We start from the raw sequence: 23,954 nt of genomic DNA, 5'->3' as shown, positions 1-23,954 counted from the left end.
CTACCCTGAGCTTCCTTATCATGTCTATCTCGTTGGCAGACTCATTTTTCCTGCCTTGATGTTCTTCTGGGCCATCCTGTGGACTGTCAAGTTGGGCCTACTTCTTCTTTACAGGAAACTAACTATCGGGCTGCCGAGGGTGTACAATCGGATATGGTGGTTCCTTGTCGTTTTCTGGGTCATTGTGAGTTTCCCCCTACATCTTGACAAGAAAACCACTGTATGCTGACATGACAAACAGTCACTCATTGGGAACTATGTCGCTTTTCTCACATCTTGCGTATCACTGCACAGCTTCTTCGATGGATCTGGAGGTTGCAACAACAGAGTTAGGCAGTTCGTCAGCATTTGGTACTCGTTCGGTGCGGATACGATCACCAATATCATGCGTAAGCACTCTCGGCATCAAACCGCACGATTCGAAATCGCTGCTGACAATCCCTAGTCATCGCATTTCCTTTGCGTCTTACGTGGAACCTTCAGATGCAGCGCACGCAGAAAACTGCTATCATTGTCTTATTTGCCAGCGCAGTATTTTGCATCTTGATCGCCACTCTACGCGCTGCCAATGTCACTGCGCATACTATCAGGACTGGCAAGACGATGGACGGTACATGGCTTGCAGTATGGAGTATGGCTGAGACAGCTGTCGGTAAGTCGCCTATGTGTCTTTTAGCTTGATCTGCTCCGTTGATCCAGTCGCTCAATACTGACACTAGTTAGCCATTTTGATCGGGCTTTGCCCCTCTTTCGCCGTCCTTCTCAACTCGAATGGCAGAACAACTCAGAAAGTCCATGGATGGCGCTACAACCTGCGTACCGTCGGCAGTGATTCAACACGCCATAAGCACAAGACGCCTAATGGATTGGATAATCTTTGGACGAACATACACGGTAGTCAGGAAGAGCTAGCAGAAAAACAAGATGGTTCATCTGTCACTACGACAGCCGACCAAGATGAAGAAGGCCCGGGCATGGCTAGATGAGTGCGGACAAGATCATGGGAATAATGGAAGTTCGAGCTAGCAGCAGCTAGCACACCTGGACAGGCGCAGGGTATCACGTGGACGTAGCATGGCCCATGGAGTATACAACGTGTCGAACTCGCGTGAAGGTACATGCAACGACTACGCATGACATCACGTCATGTTCATACTCTACTGCCGCACTACAAATTCGTATGTGTAATCACCTGAGACCAGGTTCTTTTCATCGATTGTTGCGACTCAACTCTACGTCTTTTTTACGACATCGAAGGAAGAAGCCAGTCTGGCGCTAGTGAGCCACATTCACTTCGTTTCTGAGGTCCACACTTAGCTTGTTTGTTTAATCACGGGTTCTAGCGCACTCCGCGAACTGCAAGTGACGCCGACTTCTCTACAATAGCCAAATTCTCTCGGTTCGCGTTTGCGATACAACCTAACGTGCCCTGGTTTCAACCACCCCTTCCATAACCACCTCAAGAACCTCTTTGAATACTCGCAGCTGTTCGTTCAGCGCGTCTAGTTCTCCACGCTAACACATCTCAGTACATTACCTCACATAACCGAGGGACTTTCGGTCAGCCGAAAAGATGAGCGCCAATCAGGACTACGTGACGCCAAACGACCATCTCCAGCAGTCTCTCCAGAACACCTCCGCATTTGAAGTCCTGGGCCACTTCTGCGGTATACCCGCTGTCGGCTCCCCCCAACGACTCAATGAGGCCGCCGTCGTCTGCATCGACGCAGAGTGGTGGCAGAAAGAGCCCAAACCCACCACCGAGCTCGGAATCGCTGAGCTCATGCAGAAGGGACTGACCCCAACTATCCACGCCGAGAATATCCTGTCTAGCATCCAAGTCGCGCACGCCCGTATCATCCAGAACGCGCACCTCATCAATAGATTCCCCGGTGCTGGAGACCCCGAGAACTTCCTCTTCGGCAAGACCAAGTTCGTCACTATGGACGAGGTGAAACAAGTACTCATCAATACGTTTGTGCGACCGCGCGAGTATGGAGACGGGTCTGACCTGCAGCCCATTATCTTGGTCGGTCACGCGGTAGAGAACGAATTCGAACACATGCAGCGCGCGTTCGGCGTCGATCTGCTGAGCTACGGTACTATCGTCAAGGTCATCGACACGCAGCTCATGGCGCAAGAGCTGGGTATCAAGGCGCCACGTGGACCGTTCATCGGACTCAAAGACCTCCTCGCGCACTTCAACATGGTTGTACCCAACCTCCACACCGCTGGAAACGACGCAGCAGCCACGCTCATGGCCGCCGTCTTACTCACTTTAAAGCCGTGGATGTATCCAGACGTTCCCGGATCGCCACCCGCCGTCGTGCAGGGCCGCAGTATGTCAGAAGTGGTGGCTGGAGTCATGGAGATGGGACAGTCGCTGTCGCCGCCTCCGTGGGGAGAGCTCATGTATTGCGTCCGATGCGATCACAAGAGTCATCTCGCCAAATCCTGTTACACTGCTCTGACCTGTCAGATTTGCAGCAACTCGGGCGTGAAGAGACTGTTTGGTGCGCGAAATACACATAAGACTACCAGGTGTATGTATCAGTACTTGCCGATACCGCCGAGGGACTATGGATTTGGTGGACAGTAGAACGAGGAGGTCTATGGGGACAGAGGCGAGAGATGAGACCAAGGAAACGTTTGAAAGGACTACCGGTAGAACACCCAGGTAGCTACGCAGCTACGAATGATATCACCACACTGGCGTACAAGCCAGACCCCACTTCATACATAGAAAAGATGAACACCCTGGAGCCTACATTAACCTTGGGCCATCTACTTTACATGCTTTGATCTTGATGGTGGCTTCTCACCGACCTCAGTCTGTTCTAACTTCGGCCTTCATCACCGCTACATGGATTGACGACTCATAGTGACACTGACGCGATTCTTATAGCTGCCCTCACACCACCCCGCCCGATCTGCTCAACGAGGCCCAAACGCACACGACCCCTCCATATGCGTCCCAGCATTCTTCCTCCTCCACTCCTGAACTGCACATTCACATCTCCTACACTTCAGATCCGCATTGTGACACTCCAAAAACCCATGCTCACCACTCCCGCACCTCCAGCAAAAGACTTCCACACCAACAGGCGGCGCCGGCGTGGGCCAGTTCATCAAGCTCTGCACCACAAACGCCGCAGACTTGGAACTTGACTGGCCCACCCGCCCCGGCTTTGCCTTCGCATTCTGTAGAGACCCATAGAGCTCGAAGCGGAGGGTTGAGAGGATAGCGACGATGGTGGCGTACATGGCTGCGTTACCGCTGTTATCGGAGTGGTATACCGGGACGCTGAACTGTCTGAGGAGGTATGCGAAGTCCGCGTCTGCATGGCGAGTAATCTTAGACTGCTGGGGTATGACTTGCGCATCGAGGCCTGCTACCGTGGTATCCAGAAGAGACGGATCGAAGTCGAACGCCGTCTTGCGTACCTTGTTGATGCTATCGTTGGAGCCAACGCACATGTATATGATGGGTCGATAGCCAGAGTCCTCGTTCTGCTCATCCATGGGCTGGTGCCAGATCTGCTGGAGTAGGAAAAGAGCTTCTTCTTGGGACACGTAGACTGTCGTGCCGAAATGGAAAGGATCGAGACCGGTGGCTGTAGAGTCGAGGTGCGCAGTGGAGCGGATGACAAGGTGTAGACACCATACTTGGCGTAGCAGGTCTTCTGCGTGCGGGCCAGCCATGACAGGCTGCCCTTGATTGATGCTAGATCGGTCGTAGGTGGTAATTCCTAGCTCGGTGAGGCGATACGGTGGGTGAGCTGACCATTTGCGGTGGAGGACGACGAGGACAGCGTCGCCAAGTAGGTTTGGAGCAGTTGTCGACCTTCCGAGGTATTTGTGCAGGACGTCTTTATCTGGAAGCTGGGCCAAGACGCCGCGGAGTGTTGCTAGCTTTGTTGAAGTGGATTTTGACATGACTTTTGAGCTGCGCGATGTCCATGGGTAGCAGCAAATGAGGGTTGGGAGATTTGCGTAGGTGAAGCTGTCGTCCGTTTGACGCGGCGCTCTGGGACGAGACTAGTGCCATTGAATTTGAATTTGAAGGTGAAGGTGAAAGTAGATTTGAAGATGAGAATGAGATCGACTTATGTTCTGATTTTCGCGGTCTGCTGCGGCTCAGCGTGGCACATCTTTCTCGTTACATTCGATTGAAGTCATGGCCTAGTGTAGCCATTACCAGCGTATTTGAGTCAAGCGTGAGTATTTTTGACTTTTTCTCATGCCGAAGGAAAGTGTATGGCATCTCGTTGCAAGATGATCGCGTACGCCATGATAGATTATGGCTTTATTCACTCTTGACTTCATCGTCGGCACGTTTTGGTGACTCACAGGGAGCTGTGACATCAGATTGCAATTTTCGGCTGACGAAAGCTCATCGACCTGCACGGGATTCTACCGCTATGATGGGTGTGCCCGAAAAGACGACCTTGTGCTCTTCCTTGCAGAGAAAAGAGGAGAGGTGAGGGGATTTCCCGAGGTCGGCTAGATGTTAGCGCAGCCGCTAATCCGTGAAGGGCCTAGCTCCAGACACCCTTGTAATCCCACCGCATCCCCGCCATAGCTCCGCGAACCCTCAGAATCTGATCTCTTCAGCCTCATCATTGTCCATCGTCGACATAGCCCGCCCACCAAACTTCTATTATGTCGTCAGCGCCACCCAGAACCATAATTGATCTTCCGATTGAACTCATCGAGCTGATCGGAATGAATCTCATTGCGTATGCTCCATACAACGATTCGGTCGCACCAGTCATACCGCGAATACTAGTGGGGAGTTGCCAGGCAGTGTACAACACCCGTCTAGCATATCGGAGTCTCAACAGCGCTTTAAAAAAAGCTTTCGTAGAGGTCCTACATGATGTACCCTTCCAATGCACTGAGGAGCATCTGGGCCGTTTAACGCGGTTGTTGCAGCTTCCCTGGGTGTCGCAGTCGTTCAAACAGCTCACTATCGGCGGTGCCAAGATAGCCAAAACACCCATACAACGATCCCGGGCGGTCTGGATACAGGACCATCTGGCGGACGCTTTCAAGACAATTCTGAGCATTGCGCCTCGTTTGGAAAGCATTAGATGTGTCCCAATCTTTGAGTCTTTTAAGCCAAATGATCCCCGTGACGCTTATGACGAAGACGTCGCCAACGAAACTATTCCCGAACGAAGGCAGGGTCCCTTTCGTTCTGTAGACATCTTTGGAGTACGTTAAAGCACCCATCTTTTCCACAGAAAGTCCCAGTATAGAGGCTAATACGTGAACGTAGAAACTTTACACATCGATACACGAAAGCGGACACGCGAAAACTCTGATGTCGCTTTTGTTAGGATCCGACTCCATGGGAACATTCAGACTTGGAGCGCCCGGTGAGACATTGTACCGCGGTCAGATAAGACTCTCCCCGTTCTTTGCAAAGCCATTACCTCATCTCCAACACCTCGTCCTCGACTTGGGATGTCTACGATACGGCACTGGCATTTCCAGTTCGATCCAGATGCCAGTCCTCGAGTCTTTGACGATCGTATACACAACGTTCCTCGACAACAGCGAACGGAATGTCGGACCGTGGCCGGAAGAAAACTTGGACCTTTTGGCAAAGACTCAACCCCGACGGCTCGTGCTCACTAGCTATAGGTACGTCACTTCGTGGCTACACGAGCCTCGAGAGAAAATTCTTGCTATTGTCCGTGCATTCAGCCACAGGCAAGGGCCACTACCGTGCTTGGAATTGCGAGACATGGATGTCGAATTGGATTACCATCGGGACGAACGGCCGATGCCAGCAGATACTTGGAAGTTCTCGGAGGACTTTCGCATCGCAGAGTTCAAGATTGCAAACGTGACGTGGTACCGACATGTAATCCATCGTGACAGTTCAGAGCGCCGTGGCTGGTGCAAGACGGGTTGGGAACTGTTTCCTCAAATTTGTGACGCGTCAGATGTCGTACGTGTACGCGTGTGTGACGAGTCGGAGCTCATTGAAGAAAGCTTTCTCGAAAGACCATATGAAGATTTGCATATTGATGGCAATAGCACGGATCATGATACCGAGACAGATCGCAGCACCACCGAAGACGGATTCGATGATTCAGACCGGTCCACAGACGAAGATGAAGACGATGACGAGGACGAAGATGACGACGAAGACGATGACGAAGATGAAGACGAAGATGACGACCATGACAATGACGCAATGGACGAGGCATAGGCTATGATGGTTATGCATAGCCACTGCTTTCGATTTGATACAAGGGGTCCATGTGCATAGTGTTGGCGCAGCTTTACGTTCGGTGACAGCTTCAACCTCCGCCAGGCTTCTTCAGCGCTCCACCAAGAATACTCGGGTCAAGCATCTTGGCTTCAGGGACGTCGACACCACAACGCACCCACATGCTGCTCCAAAGCGCACCGACTGCTCTTTCTTCGGGCATGAAAACGACTGTATTCACGTACGATCGTGTCGTGTTATAGCAGTCTGGCATGTTGAATAGTTGCGCCTCGCAGTTGTCGCCTTTGTTCGAATAGAACACGCCGCATCGCGCTTCGCTTGGGAGAGTGATGCATGTGCCGTTCTTCCATGTTTCGAGGGGCGGTGGGAAATACGTCTTCTGCAAGAGCTCGCCGCGGCAGTGTTTAGGGCCGCCCGCGCCGGAGTATGTAAGGGCGAGGATCGGTATCTGTGGAGTGGTCGGCGGCCGATGCTTAGGCGCGACGGACGGTTTTGGCGTAGCAATAGGCCCCAAGACACCTTCAGCACTCCAACTCGCGCTCGTTTGTGGTTCCGGTGTGAAGCCAATCATCCCGTCCTGGGTTTCGGTCATCGTGGTGGGTACGAGCGTCGCACCGGACACGATGCTGCTGCCGTTGTACACATCGCCGCGGTCGAAGTCTGTGCCGTTCAACAGCGCCTTCGCCGCGACGATATCATCGCCATCCCCCACTCTTGCAGCCTGCGCGAGGTTGATTTGTATGACTGGTGTGGTAGGTGCGCGTACTTCGATGGCGGTCGCTAGCGAGATTGCGATGAAGAGGAGAAGGGAGACGGACGATGCGATGAGGATGATGCGCCGCGGTATGGACGACATCGCGAGGGTATTACATTACTTTTGGAGATTTGGGAGGTTGAAGGGGTATGCGACAATGTCGAAGTTCGTGGGCGACGCCAAGGAAGCGTCGGGGGTTGCTACACTACGCGTTTCATCCCCACGTCTTCTCCAGACATCTTCGCAGGCATGCAGGCAACCTTACCATGCTTCCCTGACAGCTATATACAGATTCTTTACGACTACTATACTCGGATGTCTGATATTGCGCGAGTTTGCAATCTCGATATAGCAGCGGCTTAGACCGATATTTGTAGGTTGAGTCACAAATCCATCCCCTGGCCCTTATACAGCTCGGTACCGACCTTTATGGGCTACTGCTTGGATCATACATTGATTGAATATGGGCTTTCCATTGCCATGTAGCGAAAGCTGCACTGACGATTCGACCTTGGCGCTCCAATGAAAAGGGCAACGGCCGTCTCCCACTCCACGAAAGAGCGAGAAATTCACTGGAATGACAGCCATTGGTCTGAGCTCACGGCAATTCTTCTAGATTTTGATGTGTATACACAGACACTGAGCACTGATCTCCTGATCACTCGCTGTTGCCTACCTAGGTATGCACTGGTCCGTCCCTTGGGCGATTTATATCTCGATTATCTCCTGTCGACCATACTTAGCCACCCTCAACCCAGAGAATTGTCTACCTTAGACCATTACCCTCAACATCGAAGATTAACCTACGCCAAACTCATCTACCTCTTGATAAAAGTAGGCGCGGCCGAGACCCCGTCCTCGATTCCGGACATGGCTGCCGAGCTCGTGGACTCAAACCGACGAGCGTTGGCGTTAGCCCTCAAGAAAACCGAAGCCAACAATTCGAACACGTCTGCCGCTCGACTTGAGATGATGAAGGCCGAGTCTAGATTCCAATCGCTGAAGCGTCGTCAAAGGGCACTGCGTTATGAAGAATATACTGCTGCTAAACGATACGGCCAGTCTTGGTGTCAAAGCCTCTCTCAAGGTCTCTTTGATAAGCTTCCTCGCGAGTTGCGAGACATGATCTATGACCACCTTCTCCCTCATTCAGCAGAAGTGTCACTCCTGGGTCAGGATTGGCGCGTTTCCTCCGGCCCTAGATGGACGTTCAGCTCGTGGAACGACAGTGAACTCGATCCCATCCCTCATTATCTAAGGAGTGAGTTTATGGGCACGGCGTTTCAGAAAGAGATCTTGGAAGAACTCCACAGACGCGCTAAACATAGTATTTACCGCCCCAACAATGTGGAAGAGTTTCTGGAAAATGGCCTGCCGCTAGCATCACTTCCGGTCCGGGCTTTCGACTTCGTTCGCTCACTCACGGTAGTACTATCCTTCCAACCTTATCAGGACGTCAACAGACTTAGTTGGCGCAGAACGGGACAATTTGCTCTTAGGCAACACCTTGAAGGAGATCCTCAACACTTGGAATCTGTCGCTACCGAGGGTGACTTCAACAAACAGGTCAAAGCGCTTGCTTTTATCGCCAAGATCAAGCAATTGAACAAGCTCGAACTGCATATCTTGATTTGCACTTGGACCTTTAGAGGAGCGAGAGGCTTTGAGCGAGCTCTGGTTCCCTTTGTGCACGATCTGCAAGACCACGGAGTGAAGGTTGGCGGGGAAGTTCAACCACATCGACCTGATACCGGTCGCAATGAGAGGTACGCTGGCTGGAAATGTGACTTTGCCCATCCAGCGTCGCGCTAGAAAAGCCACCGACCCAAAACTGGTGCCTTAGTAAGTAACTAGCCTCACAGATGTCTTGCATATGCTTACCATCAGATAGACCCGATTCTTATACGTTGAAACTGTCGATGGAGTTGAAGCTTGATGTTCTCATGAGATCTCGTGTTCTCTAGAGTTTCCATTCCTATCGCTCCGGCTTGTCAACACAACAATGTAGTCTCCACGCAGAAACGTATTGTAGTATGGCTCAGGAGTATGTTCATGATATGCTGCCGTATGGGGTAAACGCGCTCGAAGATGTATGCGGTCGTACGAGAGATGTTCTCACACACATGAATGGCGATATAGGGCACCTTTGACCTCTCAAACGAGAAGCATCTTCACTGCTATGGCATTTGCTTTGACGCCTGATTCCGTTACGAATTGCAACGTATTGTTCGACGCCCATTTGCGAAATTGTTGTGAACCAGAAACGTCAAGTTCGAAAACGGACTAATCTCACACAACTTTGGAAGGATGTAGAAGATTTGCGCGAGCCCACCACCATGTGGTATGCGGTTATGCTACATTCCTCTAGTCTCTACGGCTCTTCTAGGTCGTGACACACTGCAGGCCGAAAATCATGCGCATGTAGCGTCTACCTCTCGTCTTCTAGATCCAATATGGCTGCTCAGTCAATAGGACGTTTCCAATGTTGTCAAGTCCGACGATGACCTATGAAGGCATCGGTAATGGCAGCTTCCATCTGGCTTTCCGATATCAACATGGTCCGATCGTAAATGATTGTTTCCCTATTGCGCGGCTGCGAGTAGTCGTTCCGGCCCCAATTCTCGTACGAAGCAACTACCTTGCAGTCCTTTTCGACAAGCTCTTGAATGTATGGTAGCAGCACAGCTTTGTACCTCTCGAGTGCGGTATGCGTCCGCACATTAACATTAAGCGTGACGCTCATTTTGGAAACTTGTGATGTGGCTGCGAGATCGCCAAGCCAACTCAGCTGGTTCTGGAAGCCTTCTTTCTTTAATGCAGACTCTCTTGTCGCGTGGCGAGCTTTCACATAATAGTCCCGGGTCGGCTGGAATTCATGTTTTGAGATGCATACGTCGACTGAAAGCGTTCGGAGGAAGTCGAGGGGTCGGCAGAGCGCATCTCTGAGAGGGCAAGTACCAAGTAGATATCGAACATCATCGACGTTCCAGACATTGTAGGAGGCGTGCCTATTGAACTCTTCCGCGAGTTCAACCACAAACCCCTTTCCCATATACTTCTCCCTGAAATAGTGCTCAGATTTGTTGTCAAGGCCGCGAGCCTGGCCGCGACGGTCACTGTGGTCAACGTGGAAGTAGTATTTGTTCCCTTCGTTATCGGGAAGGTCTTTCTCGCGTTGAATGATGCTGACATCTGGAGCGCCACCCATGAGGTGGAAGTAAACCATGTCTCGCACCTCGCGGGCAGAGAGACGTTCGAACATCTCGGCGGCGAACCGGCGGTTTAACATGCAAGTGTAGTCATCAGTTGACTTGCCGAAGTTGCTTGAAGGAAATGCGACGTTAGTGATTAGTCTGAGTTGTGCTGCAGTCTCACACTTACGTATTCAAGCTTCGCTTCTGGCGTTGAAGTTTGCTTCGCGTGCTTTGAAGCGCACTCAGCTTAGTCTCGAGCTCTTCGATCTCTCTGTCATTCGCACTATTCCTGCAATAGCTTCGTGAGCATCTGAAGAATGAGAATAAATGATCCACTTACATCTCTTGATTATCCCTTCGCTTCTGTATAATGCTGCGCAGTCGTAAGTCGTTGGAAAGCTTCTTGTGCGCACGTCTACGCTGACTTACAATGAGATTGCCTTAGCCTTGGTCTTGAGTGGATTTCGAGGGGCCATCTTGGCGGTCTCGCGTTATTCGTGGTATGGCGGTAGCGATTGGAGTGGAATAGGTAGTTCAGGCGCTTTGAGTTGAGCTATGTAGAATTGTCACGATAGACAATTGACAGGTGCTTGGTAGGTAACGTAACGTGATGGAGTCGCGAGCTAAGTAAACACGCATGTACCACTATCTAGGCAAACACGGGGCTTGACGTACGTGCACTCGTCGTGAATGATCAGTTCGGTGTAGTCACAATTCCTATCCCGAAAGTTACTAGGCTGGAGAAGGAAATGCTAGCCCATCAATCTTCGGATTGCGTCGAGAAGATAACAGCTCCAGATCTGTTCAAGCATCCCCACCCTCAGCCTTCTCCTTCGCCTTATCCAAATCCAACGGCACCCTAACAACAATCTTACCCCTCGCCCTCCCCGTCTTCAACTTCTCAAACGCCTTAGGCGCATCCTCCCACTCAAACATCTCATCAACGACAGCCTTGACCTTCCCCTCCTTCATCCACCCTCCAATCTGGCTCAGCGCATCCGACGACGGCTTCGCCATCAACAACTGATAGCTGTTCTTGCCGCCGCCCAAAAACCCGGGTAGCAGCATGTTAGACCCCACATTCTTGATGCTAGCAACGCTCATCGCTGAACCGATCTGCACGAACTTGCCGGTTGGAGTGAGGAAAGCGGATGCGGCTTTGTAGAGGTTGGGTGGCGTGCCGATGTTGTCGACGACGAGGGTGTAGGTCTGGCCTTTGGAGGAGAGTGTTTCGATAACATCGCTGGTTTTGTAGTCGATGACTTCGTCGGCGCCTAGGCTCTTGCACAGGTCGACGTTGGGTGTTGAGCAGGTGGTCGTCACGTGGCAACCCAGCGCTTTCGCGATTTGGATGCCGTACACACCGGTCCCGCCTGAGCCGCCGTTGATGAAGACTTTGTCGCCGCTCTTGACGTTTGGGGCGATGGCTTGGTATCTGGATATGGGGTTAGCATGGCTTTCAGCGTCTTGGGTAGCCTGCGGGGCCTTACTCGGTCAGCCCCACGATGCCGACGCCCGCTGCGTCTTCGACCTTCACGCCTTCTGGTAGCCTTGCCAGCATTTGTCTATCCACGGCTACGTATTGCGCCATGCTTCCTCCCGTCAGCGCACCGACCTTTGCGCCAAAGACAAATTCGCCAATCTGGTACTCGTCGACTTTCTTGCCTACTTTGGCGACTTTGCCGCAAAAGTCAGCACCTGGGGTGATGTCTGAGCCTACAAGCCGCAGAGGCATTGGGCCTTCAGTGACTTTGTGATCCACGGGGTTGATCGCCATGGCATGAACCTGGACAAGAATTTGCTCATCATGGAGCACTGGTTGTGGCGCGGCCTCATTGATCTGGAGGTTCTTCTCGATGCCGTCTTTGGTGCTGTTGTACTGCCAGGCCCTCATCGTGGACGCCATATTGCGGTTTGATTTAAACGGGCCTGTACGCGATAAAGTTCCAGTGGGTTTGATGCGGCCGATGCGCGCTGTCCTTGTTATCTTATAGCGTGGAAATAGGCATGCGTCATGACGATTTGCGTTGAGCGGGGCAAGCGCCACCACCGTCTGTCAACACGAGCTTTGTGAGTAGACACCCATCTATCAAAGCTCCATTCAGGCGACCGAAGAGATCGCGCAGATTGAGCCTGGGTAGGACACCTACATCGTGGAATCCATCCAGGTGGGTATGCCTCCTTGCCCAATGGGTTGGTTTACTTGCGCTCGGTCGATCAAGGGGCATGCCCACATTGTCACCTAGCCCGATCAGGCGCAATCTGCGCAGCGGCAGCAGGCTCATCATGAGTTCTGGAAAGAGATCAATATCAAGACATGAGATATGAGCGAGATCATTGTTTGTGTCACGATGGATTTTCCAATTGATCTGTCCTGCATATCTATGTGGAGCTGGAGGCCTAACAGCCACAGCTCAGGCCGCCATTTCGCCCTGCATGAAGCCTCTTACGCGTATGTAACGAACATCTGCTCGAAGCCAGTGACGTTCCACATTCCGGTAATGGTGTTGAGCGTCAAGTTGGTTGGAGTGGTTGGACCACGTTGAAGCGCACCGCTCTCGACATGCCCACCCGCAGCAACGACAGTACCATTTGTCCTCTCCAGATGGTTGGCACCAACCTTGACGGTGAAGTTCGCAAGGCTGATATCGAAGGGGTTGCGAGATGCGACGGATGGAGAGCCTAGAAATCGTCAGCATGTGAGACATGGTAAAGATCATCATGTATCGACTTACCGTAGTACTGCGCATTGAGCTCCTCGGGCGAGATGAACAGCTCGTAGTACCCTCTGTAGTAGCCTTCGGTCCACTGAAGCTCCCTGTTATCGCGCACGAGCGCTGCCGAACGGTCGCTCGAGTTCGCAATAGATCTACCGGCGCCATAACCGCTCGAAGAGACGGCCGTGCCAGCAAACTCAACGCCGATCGCACCTGCACCTGTAGCTTGGTCATACGGGGTTTCGTCAAGCCAAACAAGATCAGACACCCAGTTGGCATGAGAATCGCCCGCCAAGAATGCAGTGTTTGGGATCTCATTGCTGTAAAGGTGATGAAGGGTGCGGTTGCGGTTGGCGGTGTATCCGTCCCATTGATCCGCATTCAACTCGTTGCTGTACACTGCGCTGTTGTTCATTCGCGAGAAGATGATCTGGTTGCCAATGATCCTCCAGGTAGCACCTCGTTCATGCGACTCGGAAAGCTGGTTGTAGAACCAATGTTCCTGGCGGCTACCCATGAGCGAGCGGCCAGCATCGTCCTTGAGATCCTCGATGTAGTCGTCATTCCAGTTGAGCGTCGTGATGGATCGGTCGTAGTTGCGGGTATCGAGCATGATCAGGTCGAAGAGCTTACCCATCTTGAAATTGCGCCAGATGCGGAGGTTGTCATCCATATCGACCTGGCGAATGCTGCGGTCGTTATTAGCGACATCAGGAACGGTCAAAGCGAAATACGTACGGCATCCACTCAAAGTAGGCGCGGACAGCGTTCATCTTCCTAGAGTCAACGCTCACTCCTCCGAACTTCTTGAAGCTTTGTTCAGTGTTGTTCATGCCGCTAAAGCCATCGCGATAACCGTTGTTTGCAACCTCTGTCCATCCGTTAGTTGAGTAGACGGGTGTCATGCCAAGCAACATACCATGATCATCCCATGTTGGAATCCAAGCAAAGTTCTGGTGAGCAAGGCGAAGGTCTTCATCAGTGCGATACTGGCCAATCCTCGTTCGGTAGTCTTTGAGACGAATTAGTAGCTGTCAGATCCAATGATCAGCTGCTTACGAACCGTAAAGTGTGACGATCTCCCGCGACGGGTTCGTGGCGCGCGGGTCTTGGCCGAGCTTGCCCTTGGTGGACTCATAGATGTAATCACCAAGATGAACCTTCATCTCCAGATTAGCAGAGTCACAAATGCACGTAATCATCATACTTACGAAGAAGTCAACTTGATCTTTCCTGGCAGCATTGCCGTACGCGTTGAAGTAGCCATTCTGCCAGTTGGAACAAGAAAAGATAGCAAGACCAACTTTGGAAACATCGTCGTTTTCGTCAGGGCTGGTCTTGGTCCTGCCGAGTGGGCTCTTGTTGGAGCTACCACAAACGTTGAACTGGTAGTAGTACTGGGTGAATGGGGACAGGTTCTTTGCTTCAATCTTCTCAAAGTTAGCTTGTCACTCGACATACCTCTGGCTTAGATCTTACCTTGACGGTGAAGTCGATGTCGGAAGTGGTGTATGCTTGGCCTTGATCGACGATGCTGGAGAAGTTGCCGTCGGTACCAACGCGGTAGTCCACGCAAATAGGGTTTGGTGAGGCCTTGATGTACTTCTCCGTCTCGTGGTTGTAGAAGGCTACGTTACCCGTAACAGTCACGTTCGATCTGTCGTTCTCGAGAGATGGCGCAATGCGTGTCCAGAGAATGACAGAGTCGGGATAAGGATCTCCAGAGGCGACGCCGTGCGTGAAGCTTAGCTGAGCCGGATCCCACGGAGTCGCCCGCTTGATGAGGCTTCTCTTCGCGACCTTCGGCACATCGATGCCAAGGCCTTCGTGCCGGCGAGAAGGCGAGTGGTAGTTCAGGTTGCCATCGAAAGATGCACACACGAGCGAGGCTAGAGGCGCCGCGGCAAGAAGTATTGAAAGCATTGCGAGGATCGAAGAAGCTTCGGTGACTCTCTTCTTAGTTTTCAAAGTCCCGAGACTTCAGAAAGCTTAAGTACTTCCATCGCACTTCAACGTGCCGTCCTTCGCGTACAATTTCATCGCCTTCGTACTACTCCGGCCGCCAACTATTACCGCATCGTGCATTCAGTACAGTTCTGACAGCAGCTGTGGCCAATCGCATAGAGTGCATTGTAAGTGTGTAAAAGAGTGCCTGTTGATCGTCAACCGCGACATATGCACGATGCGCATGTGCCGGGAGGATGAGCTGAGATTGGCCGAGCGCGACTTCATCCCGCTGGACAGGCTAGCCCGTTGTGGGGATGTGCAGCGCGTCGAACGTCGTTGATCCTGGCATGACATACAGTGCGTGAAGAGTCAACGCGACGATGCGGGACTGTAATGTGCAGTCTTTGGAGTGACAGGAGAAGAGGGGTGGAGGGTTACTTGGCTTTCCAGCTCCCAGTCCGCGGAAAGAGATGACGCTAAGATTAGAAGGGTTTAGCGCCAACCGCGCCGCATGCTAGCCCTGGAGAACTCCATTGTCCATTCCTTCGACACCCACCCCGTCTAGCTTTCCGGAGGACTCCTGGAACTCTCTCTCCTTCCTGACCTACACTTGCTGTACGTACGAGTTGCAGTGCAGATTTTGCCTTTCTTTCGATGCCCAATTTTCCGCTTCTAAAGCGCTTGCTTGCTTCTCTATCTTGATTCAACCAATTATTGCATCGTTTACACCCCGCCGTAAACGTTCCCGTGTTGTCCACGTTGCATCGTCGGAACTGCCATTCGCGCAAGAGCTATCACGGTATCGCTGATGTCGTTGTACGTATGCCGACCACGAAATGTTTAAGCACGGAACATTACTGCTGCGTGGGAAGCCCCCCGGCTTGCGTAGACCCTTCACGCTATGCAATGCGGTACCGCTTCATAAAAGTACCAGTCCCTGTCTTCTTCCTGGAGTTCGTATGAAACACACCATCTTCTCCAGGGAGGTGTATCAGCCTTTGCCCTTTTCCAACCGGCGTGAGCTCTGGGACTATTACATTACGAAAGAAATGAAGACCAGAACGATCCACATCTCCGGACCCAATTTTGCCATTGAGCAGGATTACCGGCGATTGTTAGAGGATCATGGGTTGAACCCGGGAATGATTCTATCGACCTATCGCTGGAATGGGTTCATTAGGTCTTCTACGGTTTATGCAGTCATGCCTACTGTGGAGGATGTGGCCCGAGCTGTCGTAAAGGTCCAAGGTGCACTCCTATTTGACACCAAAGTCCGCGTTCGACCACCCTATCCTGATGAAGGATTATTCTCCAAAGTACCTCAGATCGAGTGGGGCTGGTATGCTACGAATGGGCCATGCATCGAAAATATACGGTTGCGTGCACCTTTACTGTCCCCACCGGTCGATATATTTAGGCCGATCAAGGAGGGTGCGTTCTGTCTCCGTTGTGAAAGCAAATAAACGTTGACTAATCTGGTTCAGCCCGCCAGGTACTTGTGAAAAGTTGTTAGGACGTAAAAGTCCGGGACTTGCGACTGGAAATTTATAACCTGTTCCACTCTTTCGATGTGAATGTCTTTGAGATAAACAGATTAAAATCTGGGCAATGGTTTATAGTTCTCCATTTCGTTAGTGCTGAGCAAGCAGAGATTGCTCGAACGACGTACAGCACGTATACGTTACCAAGCGGTAATCGAATCAAGTGTGAATCTACGGGGGTACCAAAGCGCTTCTTAAAGGATATGCCTTGGGGATCCAGTCGGAGTGAAGGGTGAGTTGCTCACCCGCACAGTTTTGGCCGCGATACTAATGGTGTCTTCACCAGGCGTGAGTCCCACTCCGAGCGAGGTCTAGTCACGGGTAAAAACCTCGAGCATGTAAGCCATCATCTTTTTACTGTCACTGCTCTTCAATAAAGCAAGGTCGACATTGCTAACCCAAACGATAGCTGCAAGAGGATGTGTTTCGCAAGTGGTTGTTGGGCAAGAACGATCGAGGTCTCTGGGTTCCTGGGTATGATTCATGACAGTACAGCTGATTTATTCGTGACTAATGGCTGCAACAGGCACAAGTACTAGACAAGAATATACATGATCTCCATAAAGATTATACATCCCACCTAATCAACCTTATAAACAAGCTTAACACCCGACACCTTGCCATCCTTCAAATCCTGCAACCCCTGCGGCACACCCTCCAACCCACTCCTCACCTCAATCGGATGCGTCTTCAGCTTGCCTTGGCCAAACCACTCCTCAGCCTGCTTCCAGAACCTAGCGCCAAACTCGTAGTCCTCTTGACTAGCCGGGACCTTCTCACTGTACGCTTCACCCAGAGCCGTGTAGGCGAAAGTGAACTTGGTCTTCACATCGCTCCTCGGGTAGTTGTTCACGGGCAGAAGAGTAGACATGTGACCACCCGTGGAGCTGATAGCCGCAGCGGTGATGTCGAATGAGTTTCCTTCGGCGATGCAGTCGAAAGCCAGTTTGAGCTTGTCGTTGGTAGCTTCGCGGATCTTAGCGCCTACATCGGCGTCTTTGTAGTTGAAGACTTGATCTGCGCCTAGTTTGCGGAGGAGATCGAAGTTGTGCGGTGAGGATGTTGCAATGACCTCACAGCCTGTGTGCTTTGCGTACTGAATGGCGAGGGTACCTGTTGCGGTGGAGCCGCCGTAGATGAGGACGGGGGTTGGTGATTGGACCTTTGCAGGTGGGAAGGGTAGACCGAGTTCTTGGTAGAGGCCTTGAGCTACGGTTGTGATGCCAACGCCTAGAGTGGCGGCATCTTCGAAGGACATGTTGGAAGGAATTTTGAGATTGATTCCGGTCTTGGCTTTGACATGTTCGGCGAAGGCGCCGTTGGAGTAGTCTGCTGGGTCGCCTGGGATGTGTTAATAACCAGCTTCATTGTTGTTCAGTGGTGTTCGTACCCCCGCGAACAAATCCAGCAATGCGGTCTCCAACCTTGTAGTGTGTTACATCCTTGCCAACTTCCTCAACTTCGCCAGCATAATCGCATCCAGCAATAGCACCCGGCGCCGCGGCCCTATCGATGTTCTTCCAATCCGTCGGGTTCAACGCTACAGCCTTGGTCTTGACCAGGAGCCAATTCTCAGCCGGAAGCTTAGGAATAGGAACGTCATTGCGCAGTTCAGATACGCCTTCAGAGACGTGTACAACTGCTCTTTGTGTAGACATGTTGCGTATGTGAAAAGAACTTGGGAGTCTGGTATGTAAGTTTCGGAATTTGGTGAGATGGGTAAAGATTGTTTTCATGGTTTATAAAACGACACTGATTGAGATCCATTTCTGCTATGATGCAAGATGTACTAGTGGATTTGTAATGGGAGGGGACTACCGCGTCATGCAGCCTTCTTTAGGACTACCCGTGGACGGGCGGAGCGGAGTATGTTCGGCGAATTCTGTGGAGCATGCTGAGTATACTGGAAGGCCAGTGAATGTCGATTGCTTGTAGTGTGTCGTGATATGGCATGCTATGGCCCGGTATGGCATGACATTTGACACAATATGTGTGTGGTGAGTGCCGTTGTAGCAGTCGCTGCAGGTGACAGGAGTGTGATGGTCCAAGCTCAGACTGCGCTAACTTTGGCGCAAGGGTCCAGCATCGCGACAGCTCCACGCGTAGCTTTCCTACTCTAACCCCAGCATATGCTATTGTCCTGAAGCTTGTCAAGTGCTTAGACTCCGATTGCGACCATGGACGAACCTCAGCGACCGCCAACGCCTGATGACGAAGACATCAAGCTCAACTTCTTCCCCGACCCCCCGCCTTTCTACAAGCACTTCACCACCGAAAACCTCGCGCGACTCAAAGAACTCGAGAAAGAAGCCCCGCCCGAAGATGACGAAACGAAATCATCGCCCGCGTATGCATCAACGAAGCTCACCGTAGAGCAAATCCTCGCCCTACCGACCGAACTTCGCTACCTGATCCCACCCGAACCACCCGCCGACGATGCCGAATTCCACGTCTTCGGCACAAAAGAAAAGGCAAAAGGCAAGGATGTCTTCCAGCAAAACATGGACTTCATAGCCGAGCAGCTGAAATGGCAAGACGTCTTCCCAGACTGGACGTACGAACAACTCTACCCTTCCTCCTCCACCGAGCTCACGACCGACGACCCCTCCGCGCAACAGCCTACGGCGAACAACTCCGCGTCTCTCGACCGGCAAAACTACCTCTTCCGATTCCTACGCAGCATACTCATGAGTTACATATCGCTACTCGGCATCGTGGCCGCGAACCCGACGTCAGAGCAAAAAGACCAGAAGCTCAAGGATATCATGACGCTGGTCGCGAATATGCATGCGCTTATCAATGAATACCGGCCGCATCAGGCGAGGCAGACTCTCATTGCGAAGATGGAGGAGCAGGTGCGCAAGAAGAGGGAGGAGGTCGAGGGTGTGAGGAGGATGGGGGAGAAGGTCAAGGAGGTGCTTGCTGGATTCGGTGGGGTTGACGGGGAGGATAAGGCGGGTGAGGGTGGTGAAGAGACTATAGAGGATGGCATGAGGGCGAGGGAGGAGGACAGAAGACGCGTGCAAAGGGGCATGTGGGAGGCTATTGGTGAGGTAGTGGGATAAAACGCGCGATGTCAGTCAATTATCACGACGAATGGCACGTTCATACAAGGCGGCGGAAGCTGGGCTTATAGTGGATGCGCGGTCGACACATAAGCTCCATTCGTACCTCTGAAGCCGGCACATAACGCGTCTCCCACATCAGCGCAAAGAAACGTCAGGATGTCTTTCATGAACATTGCAGACGTTTGACTCCAGACCCACTGCGCCTGGTATACATCGCAAGCAAGCAACCGCACTGCCTGGTTTCTGGGATGGTGCTAGGCCTCCATGGATGGCTCCAAGACATACCAACTTCATCTATTTACACGAGGGACTTGTCTTCCTTGGCTGCTTAAAACCAATAGCAGGTTCTATATCTGAAGCTATTTACGAGGTATCAACGATGCGGACGCCGACAAGTTCTCGTTCGCCTTCTCTTCCGTCACGAACCGCACCCGTCGACAATGAACACCACTATGCTTGTCCCAAACCATTCTGCCTAGCTTCTTATCCTTACCCTTAAGGGTAACCGCATTACACAATCCGTCGCGGTTATAGTGCGAAACCGCATCCAAGTCCATAGTCAATGCCACGAGAGTTGGCTCACGGACGACTTTCGATGTAACTCCGGTAATCTTCCAAACGATCCACAGCATCAAGGCGGCGATCGAGAGAAGTGCATTCATAGCGAGCCAGCCATAGAGTCGTGTTCGATTGATAGAGGCGCGGATCACAGACTCCATTTGTACTGCCGAGGCGGTTTCGCTCGAAGATTCGAGCTGGTATAGTAGCGCGGAATAAGTCGAGTAGTATGCGGCCGTTAACATCCCGTCGATATACCCTTCAATATTATTGTATTGGAATTCTGCGCCCACGTTCAAGGCGACTAGATCCCGCAAGACATCCGTCATCAGATCAAACGTCGGTAGTACTGCGAGATCGGGCTTTACTTCAAGCTCTGTGACTAGGGATCTATTGATTGGGACTGCGATGTGCATGTTGTCCGAGGCACCGACAAGCGTAATATCGCAAACTTGTTGGGTGACATTTCCGGCTGTCAAGGTAACCTCGGCAAGTAACCAACAGTCGTACGCAGCCCAGATCTTATCAACAGTCCAGCGGATGCGCAATTGATGGGTCGTGGGTAAATCTCCGAAGATTGTGGTAGTGTTTGGGCATTGGGAATCCTCGGTTCCTTGATCTTTCTCTATATTGCCCACATGGATAGCAACAGTCTTTTTACCCTCGTAGACAACAGCTTCGTACTTGTCCGTATCTTGAAATTGCCACTTTGTGTCCCGCTGGAAGCCCAACGAGCCTCCTCTCCTTGCAAATGGTGTCTGATCCCTCATACTTCCATTTGCGAGAGGATCTAGCTGGCTCAGCAAGAGTTCGTTTGGCCAAGGTACCCATCTAACATCTACAACCTTGAAGGTTGGCATCGCCATGCTTCCAAGGCCACCTTGAGGAAATTGTGGGTTAAGGTATAAAAATCGCCTCGGGGATTCTTGATGAGAACGATCGAAAGCGCCCGCGAAGCCTGGGCTTCTGATACCCATGGTAGCAGCCTTGAGCGCGATTTCTTGGTTAGTCTCCGGGTACATAAACGCTGGCCAATCTGGCTTTGGTTCGAGAAGCGGTGGTGCGAGGTCTTGAACTTGTGAGGGTATTACCCGCGTGGAAGGTATCCATTGTATCGATGAGTTCGCAAGGGGTGCCGCTATAGAGGATGGCCAAATGAGGGCAATGACTATGATCGTGAAGAAGGACCTAGAAGATGTACGCATGGAGTCAGCCTCGGCCTCAACTAGTGCAAGTCACTCTCACCAGAATATCTGCTGAGCCGATTACCAACGCGGCATGATTGGTATCCTCGAGTCTACCATGCGGCAAAGCTCCACCAGCGTAACGCCAGCCTTCTCAAGAAGGATAAAGACGAGTCTCCAAGTGATGAGAGCCGAGCCCACCGCCGCTATGAGACGAATGACTACGAGTGTTGCGGATACCAGCGCAGTGACTTCTGCCTGGTAGAGTCCGGATCCATCACGGCTGAAGCCCGATGTCGATGCAATCATGAAGGCGCGCCCATCGACCTGAGTAAACATGACTAGAAGGAAGGCTGCGCAAAGACCAAGATGAAGTGGGAACCAGAGCCATGCTTGGAAGGAGTTCCATACGCCTCGATCGTCGCGGCGAATTTTGCATGCTTGATCGCGGCCCAGAAGATCTTCCATGCTTATGTCCTGGTTCGTCATATCGAGAGCAAGGTAACGCAGCCTTCTGATACCTAGGTACGAGGAAGTGCTTCGAAGAGTGGGAGGGTAGTCGCGAGGTGTGATGAGTTCGAAGAGTCGCGAACCTCGCAAGGCTGAGGAAGAGGCGAAATGATGTCAAGAATGGCGGATGGGCCAGACGTAGACGCATCCAGTGACTATATAGTCGGCATGCAGCTCAGCCTTGGGTAGACAAAGTCGCGCACGCGGCTTCCAAGACTACCTAGGTAACGTACGCGAGCCTATTACGGGATTCAGCTGTAGAAGTGATTCGAGTGTGAGTTACTTCTTTGAGGCGTAGAGTCTTGCACAGTCCGATTGGACAGTATTCCGCAGATAACAAGCGCCACTGTATGATGTGGGGGCGGAAGGCAGGTCAGAAATATCTATCGCAATCATACCGTATACCAAAGTACAATCTCAATAATTAGTCCGACCCAGAAACAGACCGTAGTCTGAGTTAAAGGCGCACTCTGTTCGCTCTGAGCATGTCAAGGATAGCTGATAGAATGGGGTTAGACGTATCTAGCAGACTTGCCGTTAATCAATCTAGATAACATGCTTCCAGTCCTTTAGGGTTTATTCTCTTTGATCTATCGCCCACTTTAGACAGTCACTCCTTATCTATTATAGAGTTGAATAAGCTTTCTGGGTAATACAGGCGGCGGCTTGGGTCCTCTTACAGGACGTAGGCTATCTAACTAAGAGCGCGCTAAGACATAGCATGCTAAGGCATCTATGCGCAGTTAATGCGCACGCTAAAATAGCGCCTTAGTAAATTAATTACAAATTATTCTAGAAATAATTCTACCTAAATAATAATAATATAACTCTACTAAACTCTTCTACTAAACTACGCTACTTATAATAGCCTACTAAATCTAGAGTATACTCTAAGAAAATGTATAAACTATTTCTAGATTAATTTATAAATAATTCTAATAAATTTAGCCTACTTATAAGTAATTTCTCTAGCTTAACTAATATTTATTTAGGTGCTTACCTTTTTCTACTAACGCGTAGAGTAAACCTATTATCTATATAGATTAGCTATACTACTATATTAGAATCTAAGGTAGAATTCTTTATAGAGTATAAATTGTTTCTAGATTATTTCTTAATTATTTCTAATATTTCTTCTAGTAGAAGTACACAAATTACGCTACGCTTAGAAACTATCTATACTAAGCTTACTAGCTAAGAATAGTGTTTACTAAGTAAGTTAGAAATTCTACTAATATTTAGATCTAAGCTAAGATACGTAAGTTTATTTAAATTATTTCTTAATTAATTCTTAATTAATTCTATCTAGGTTTCTATATTTAGATTATAGCTACTTATAACACTATTACTAGCCTTTCCGCTATTCTCTCTACTAACTCTTCTACTTCTTCTACTAACTCTGCGCCTATATAAGCTCTTGCCTAGTAGAGATCTAATAATAAATCTAAGTTAGATTATTTATTAAATAATTTAGACTATAAGTTAGATTAATTAGTAAATAATTTAGACTATAATAATTTTAAGAACTCTACTACTACACTAGATAATAAAAAAAAGAAGAAAGAGTAGAAAGACTAGAAACACTCTCTCTAGAACATTATCTAGGTTAATAATTTAGAGAGAGAATAGGTAAATTATTTCTTAAACGTTTCTAAATTGTTTCTAACTTTTATAGCTTAACTTTACTACTATAACTAATATAGTTAGAGACTACTATAATAATTAGCCTAAAGATAAGCTTCTCTACTAGACGTATAATATTAATAGCCTAGATATAGACTATATTTAAGATAAGTTTTATTTAGATTATTTCTAGAATAATTTAGAATTATTTCTAATAGATTTAGATTATACCTTTTTCTAGAATAAAGAGAATAAGTGTAAATCTTACTAGTTCTTCTTATACTTTTCTTCTAAGCGTTTACCTACTCTCTCTAAGAGTAGTAGTTCTAGTAGGTAGTTAGGTACTATTTCTAAGTAAATTATTTCTAGAATAGTTTAGAATTAATTTAGTATAAAAAGATATATAGTATAAATAAAATAAATAAATATTTTATAACTTTCTCTCTACTATATACTTTGCAAATAAGTACTATTATTATATTATTATTAAGAATAATATACTATATCTTACTTAGTAGAATATACTAAGTAAAATATAGTTAATTATAAAGTATTTTTTATTTAAGTTTATAAACTTTACTTAGCTACTACTATTAAAAGGTTTAAGTAATAGT

General features: G+C 50.0%; 9 protein-coding genes across 9 annotated transcripts; 3 read left to right on the top strand and 6 right to left on the bottom strand.

Moving 5' to 3' along the window:
* Positions 1-1,573: 1,573 nt before the first annotated feature.
* On the top strand, positions 1,574-2,599 carry J4E84_010635 (uncharacterized protein; the record flags this gene model as incomplete). Its single annotated transcript, XM_049393190.1, has 1 exon — positions 1,574-2,599. One exon carries the CDS (start codon positions 1,574-1,576, stop codon positions 2,597-2,599), a length of 1,026 nt encoding a protein of 341 aa, XP_049239045.1.
* Positions 2,600-2,934: 335 nt separating this feature from the next.
* Positions 2,935-3,936, bottom strand: J4E84_010634 (uncharacterized protein; the record flags this gene model as incomplete). The annotated part of the gene is made up of 1 exon (XM_049393189.1): positions 2,935-3,936. The coding sequence occupies one exon, from the start codon at positions 3,934-3,936 to the stop codon at positions 2,935-2,937; it is 1,002 nt and encodes a 333-aa protein (XP_049239044.1).
* A 2,018-nt stretch (positions 3,937-5,954) lies between these two features.
* J4E84_010633 (uncharacterized protein) lies at positions 5,955-6,223 on the top strand (the record flags this gene model as incomplete). The annotated part of the gene is made up of 2 exons (XM_049393188.1): positions 5,955-5,959; positions 6,049-6,223. 2 exons carry the CDS (start codon positions 5,955-5,957, stop codon positions 6,221-6,223), a joined length of 180 nt encoding a protein of 59 aa, XP_049239043.1.
* Positions 6,224-6,314: 91 nt separating this feature from the next.
* Positions 6,315-7,100, bottom strand: J4E84_010632 (uncharacterized protein; the record flags this gene model as incomplete). Its single annotated transcript, XM_049393187.1, has 1 exon — positions 6,315-7,100. The coding sequence occupies one exon, from the start codon at positions 7,098-7,100 to the stop codon at positions 6,315-6,317; it is 786 nt and encodes a 261-aa protein (XP_049239042.1).
* A 2,386-nt stretch (positions 7,101-9,486) lies between these two features.
* On the bottom strand, positions 9,487-10,260 carry J4E84_010631 (uncharacterized protein; the record flags this gene model as incomplete). Its single annotated transcript, XM_049393186.1, has 1 exon — positions 9,487-10,260. One exon carries the CDS (start codon positions 10,258-10,260, stop codon positions 9,487-9,489), a length of 774 nt encoding a protein of 257 aa, XP_049239041.1.
* Positions 10,261-10,996: 736 nt separating this feature from the next.
* Positions 10,997-12,098, bottom strand: J4E84_010630 (uncharacterized protein; the record flags this gene model as incomplete). Its single annotated transcript, XM_049393185.1, has 2 exons — positions 10,997-11,627; positions 11,683-12,098. The coding sequence occupies 2 exons, from the start codon at positions 12,096-12,098 to the stop codon at positions 10,997-10,999; spliced, it is 1,047 nt and encodes a 348-aa protein (XP_049239040.1).
* A 540-nt stretch (positions 12,099-12,638) lies between these two features.
* On the bottom strand, positions 12,639-14,832 carry J4E84_010629 (uncharacterized protein; the record flags this gene model as incomplete). Its single annotated transcript, XM_049393184.1, has 7 exons — positions 12,639-12,874; positions 12,928-13,598; positions 13,648-13,780; positions 13,829-13,921; positions 13,973-14,069; positions 14,121-14,339; positions 14,389-14,832. The coding sequence occupies 7 exons, from the start codon at positions 14,830-14,832 to the stop codon at positions 12,639-12,641; spliced, it is 1,893 nt and encodes a 630-aa protein (XP_049239039.1).
* Positions 14,833-16,977: 2,145 nt separating this feature from the next.
* On the bottom strand, positions 16,978-18,055 carry J4E84_010628 (uncharacterized protein; the record flags this gene model as incomplete). The annotated part of the gene is made up of 2 exons (XM_049393183.1): positions 16,978-17,738; positions 17,788-18,055. The coding sequence occupies 2 exons, from the start codon at positions 18,053-18,055 to the stop codon at positions 16,978-16,980; spliced, it is 1,029 nt and encodes a 342-aa protein (XP_049239038.1).
* Positions 18,056-18,574: 519 nt separating this feature from the next.
* Positions 18,575-19,462, top strand: J4E84_010627 (uncharacterized protein; the record flags this gene model as incomplete). The annotated part of the gene is made up of 1 exon (XM_049393182.1): positions 18,575-19,462. One exon carries the CDS (start codon positions 18,575-18,577, stop codon positions 19,460-19,462), a length of 888 nt encoding a protein of 295 aa, XP_049239037.1.
* Positions 19,463-23,954: the final 4,492 nt, after the last annotated feature.

The sequence above is a fragment of the Alternaria hordeiaustralica genome (assembly GCF_023758085.1).
Source record: "Alternaria hordeiaustralica strain BMP 2776 chromosome Unknown scaffold_44, whole genome shotgun sequence".
Lineage (NCBI taxonomy): Eukaryota > Fungi > Ascomycota > Dothideomycetes > Pleosporales > Pleosporaceae > Alternaria > Alternaria hordeiaustralica.
This window is presented reverse-complemented; position numbering and strand designations above follow the sequence as displayed.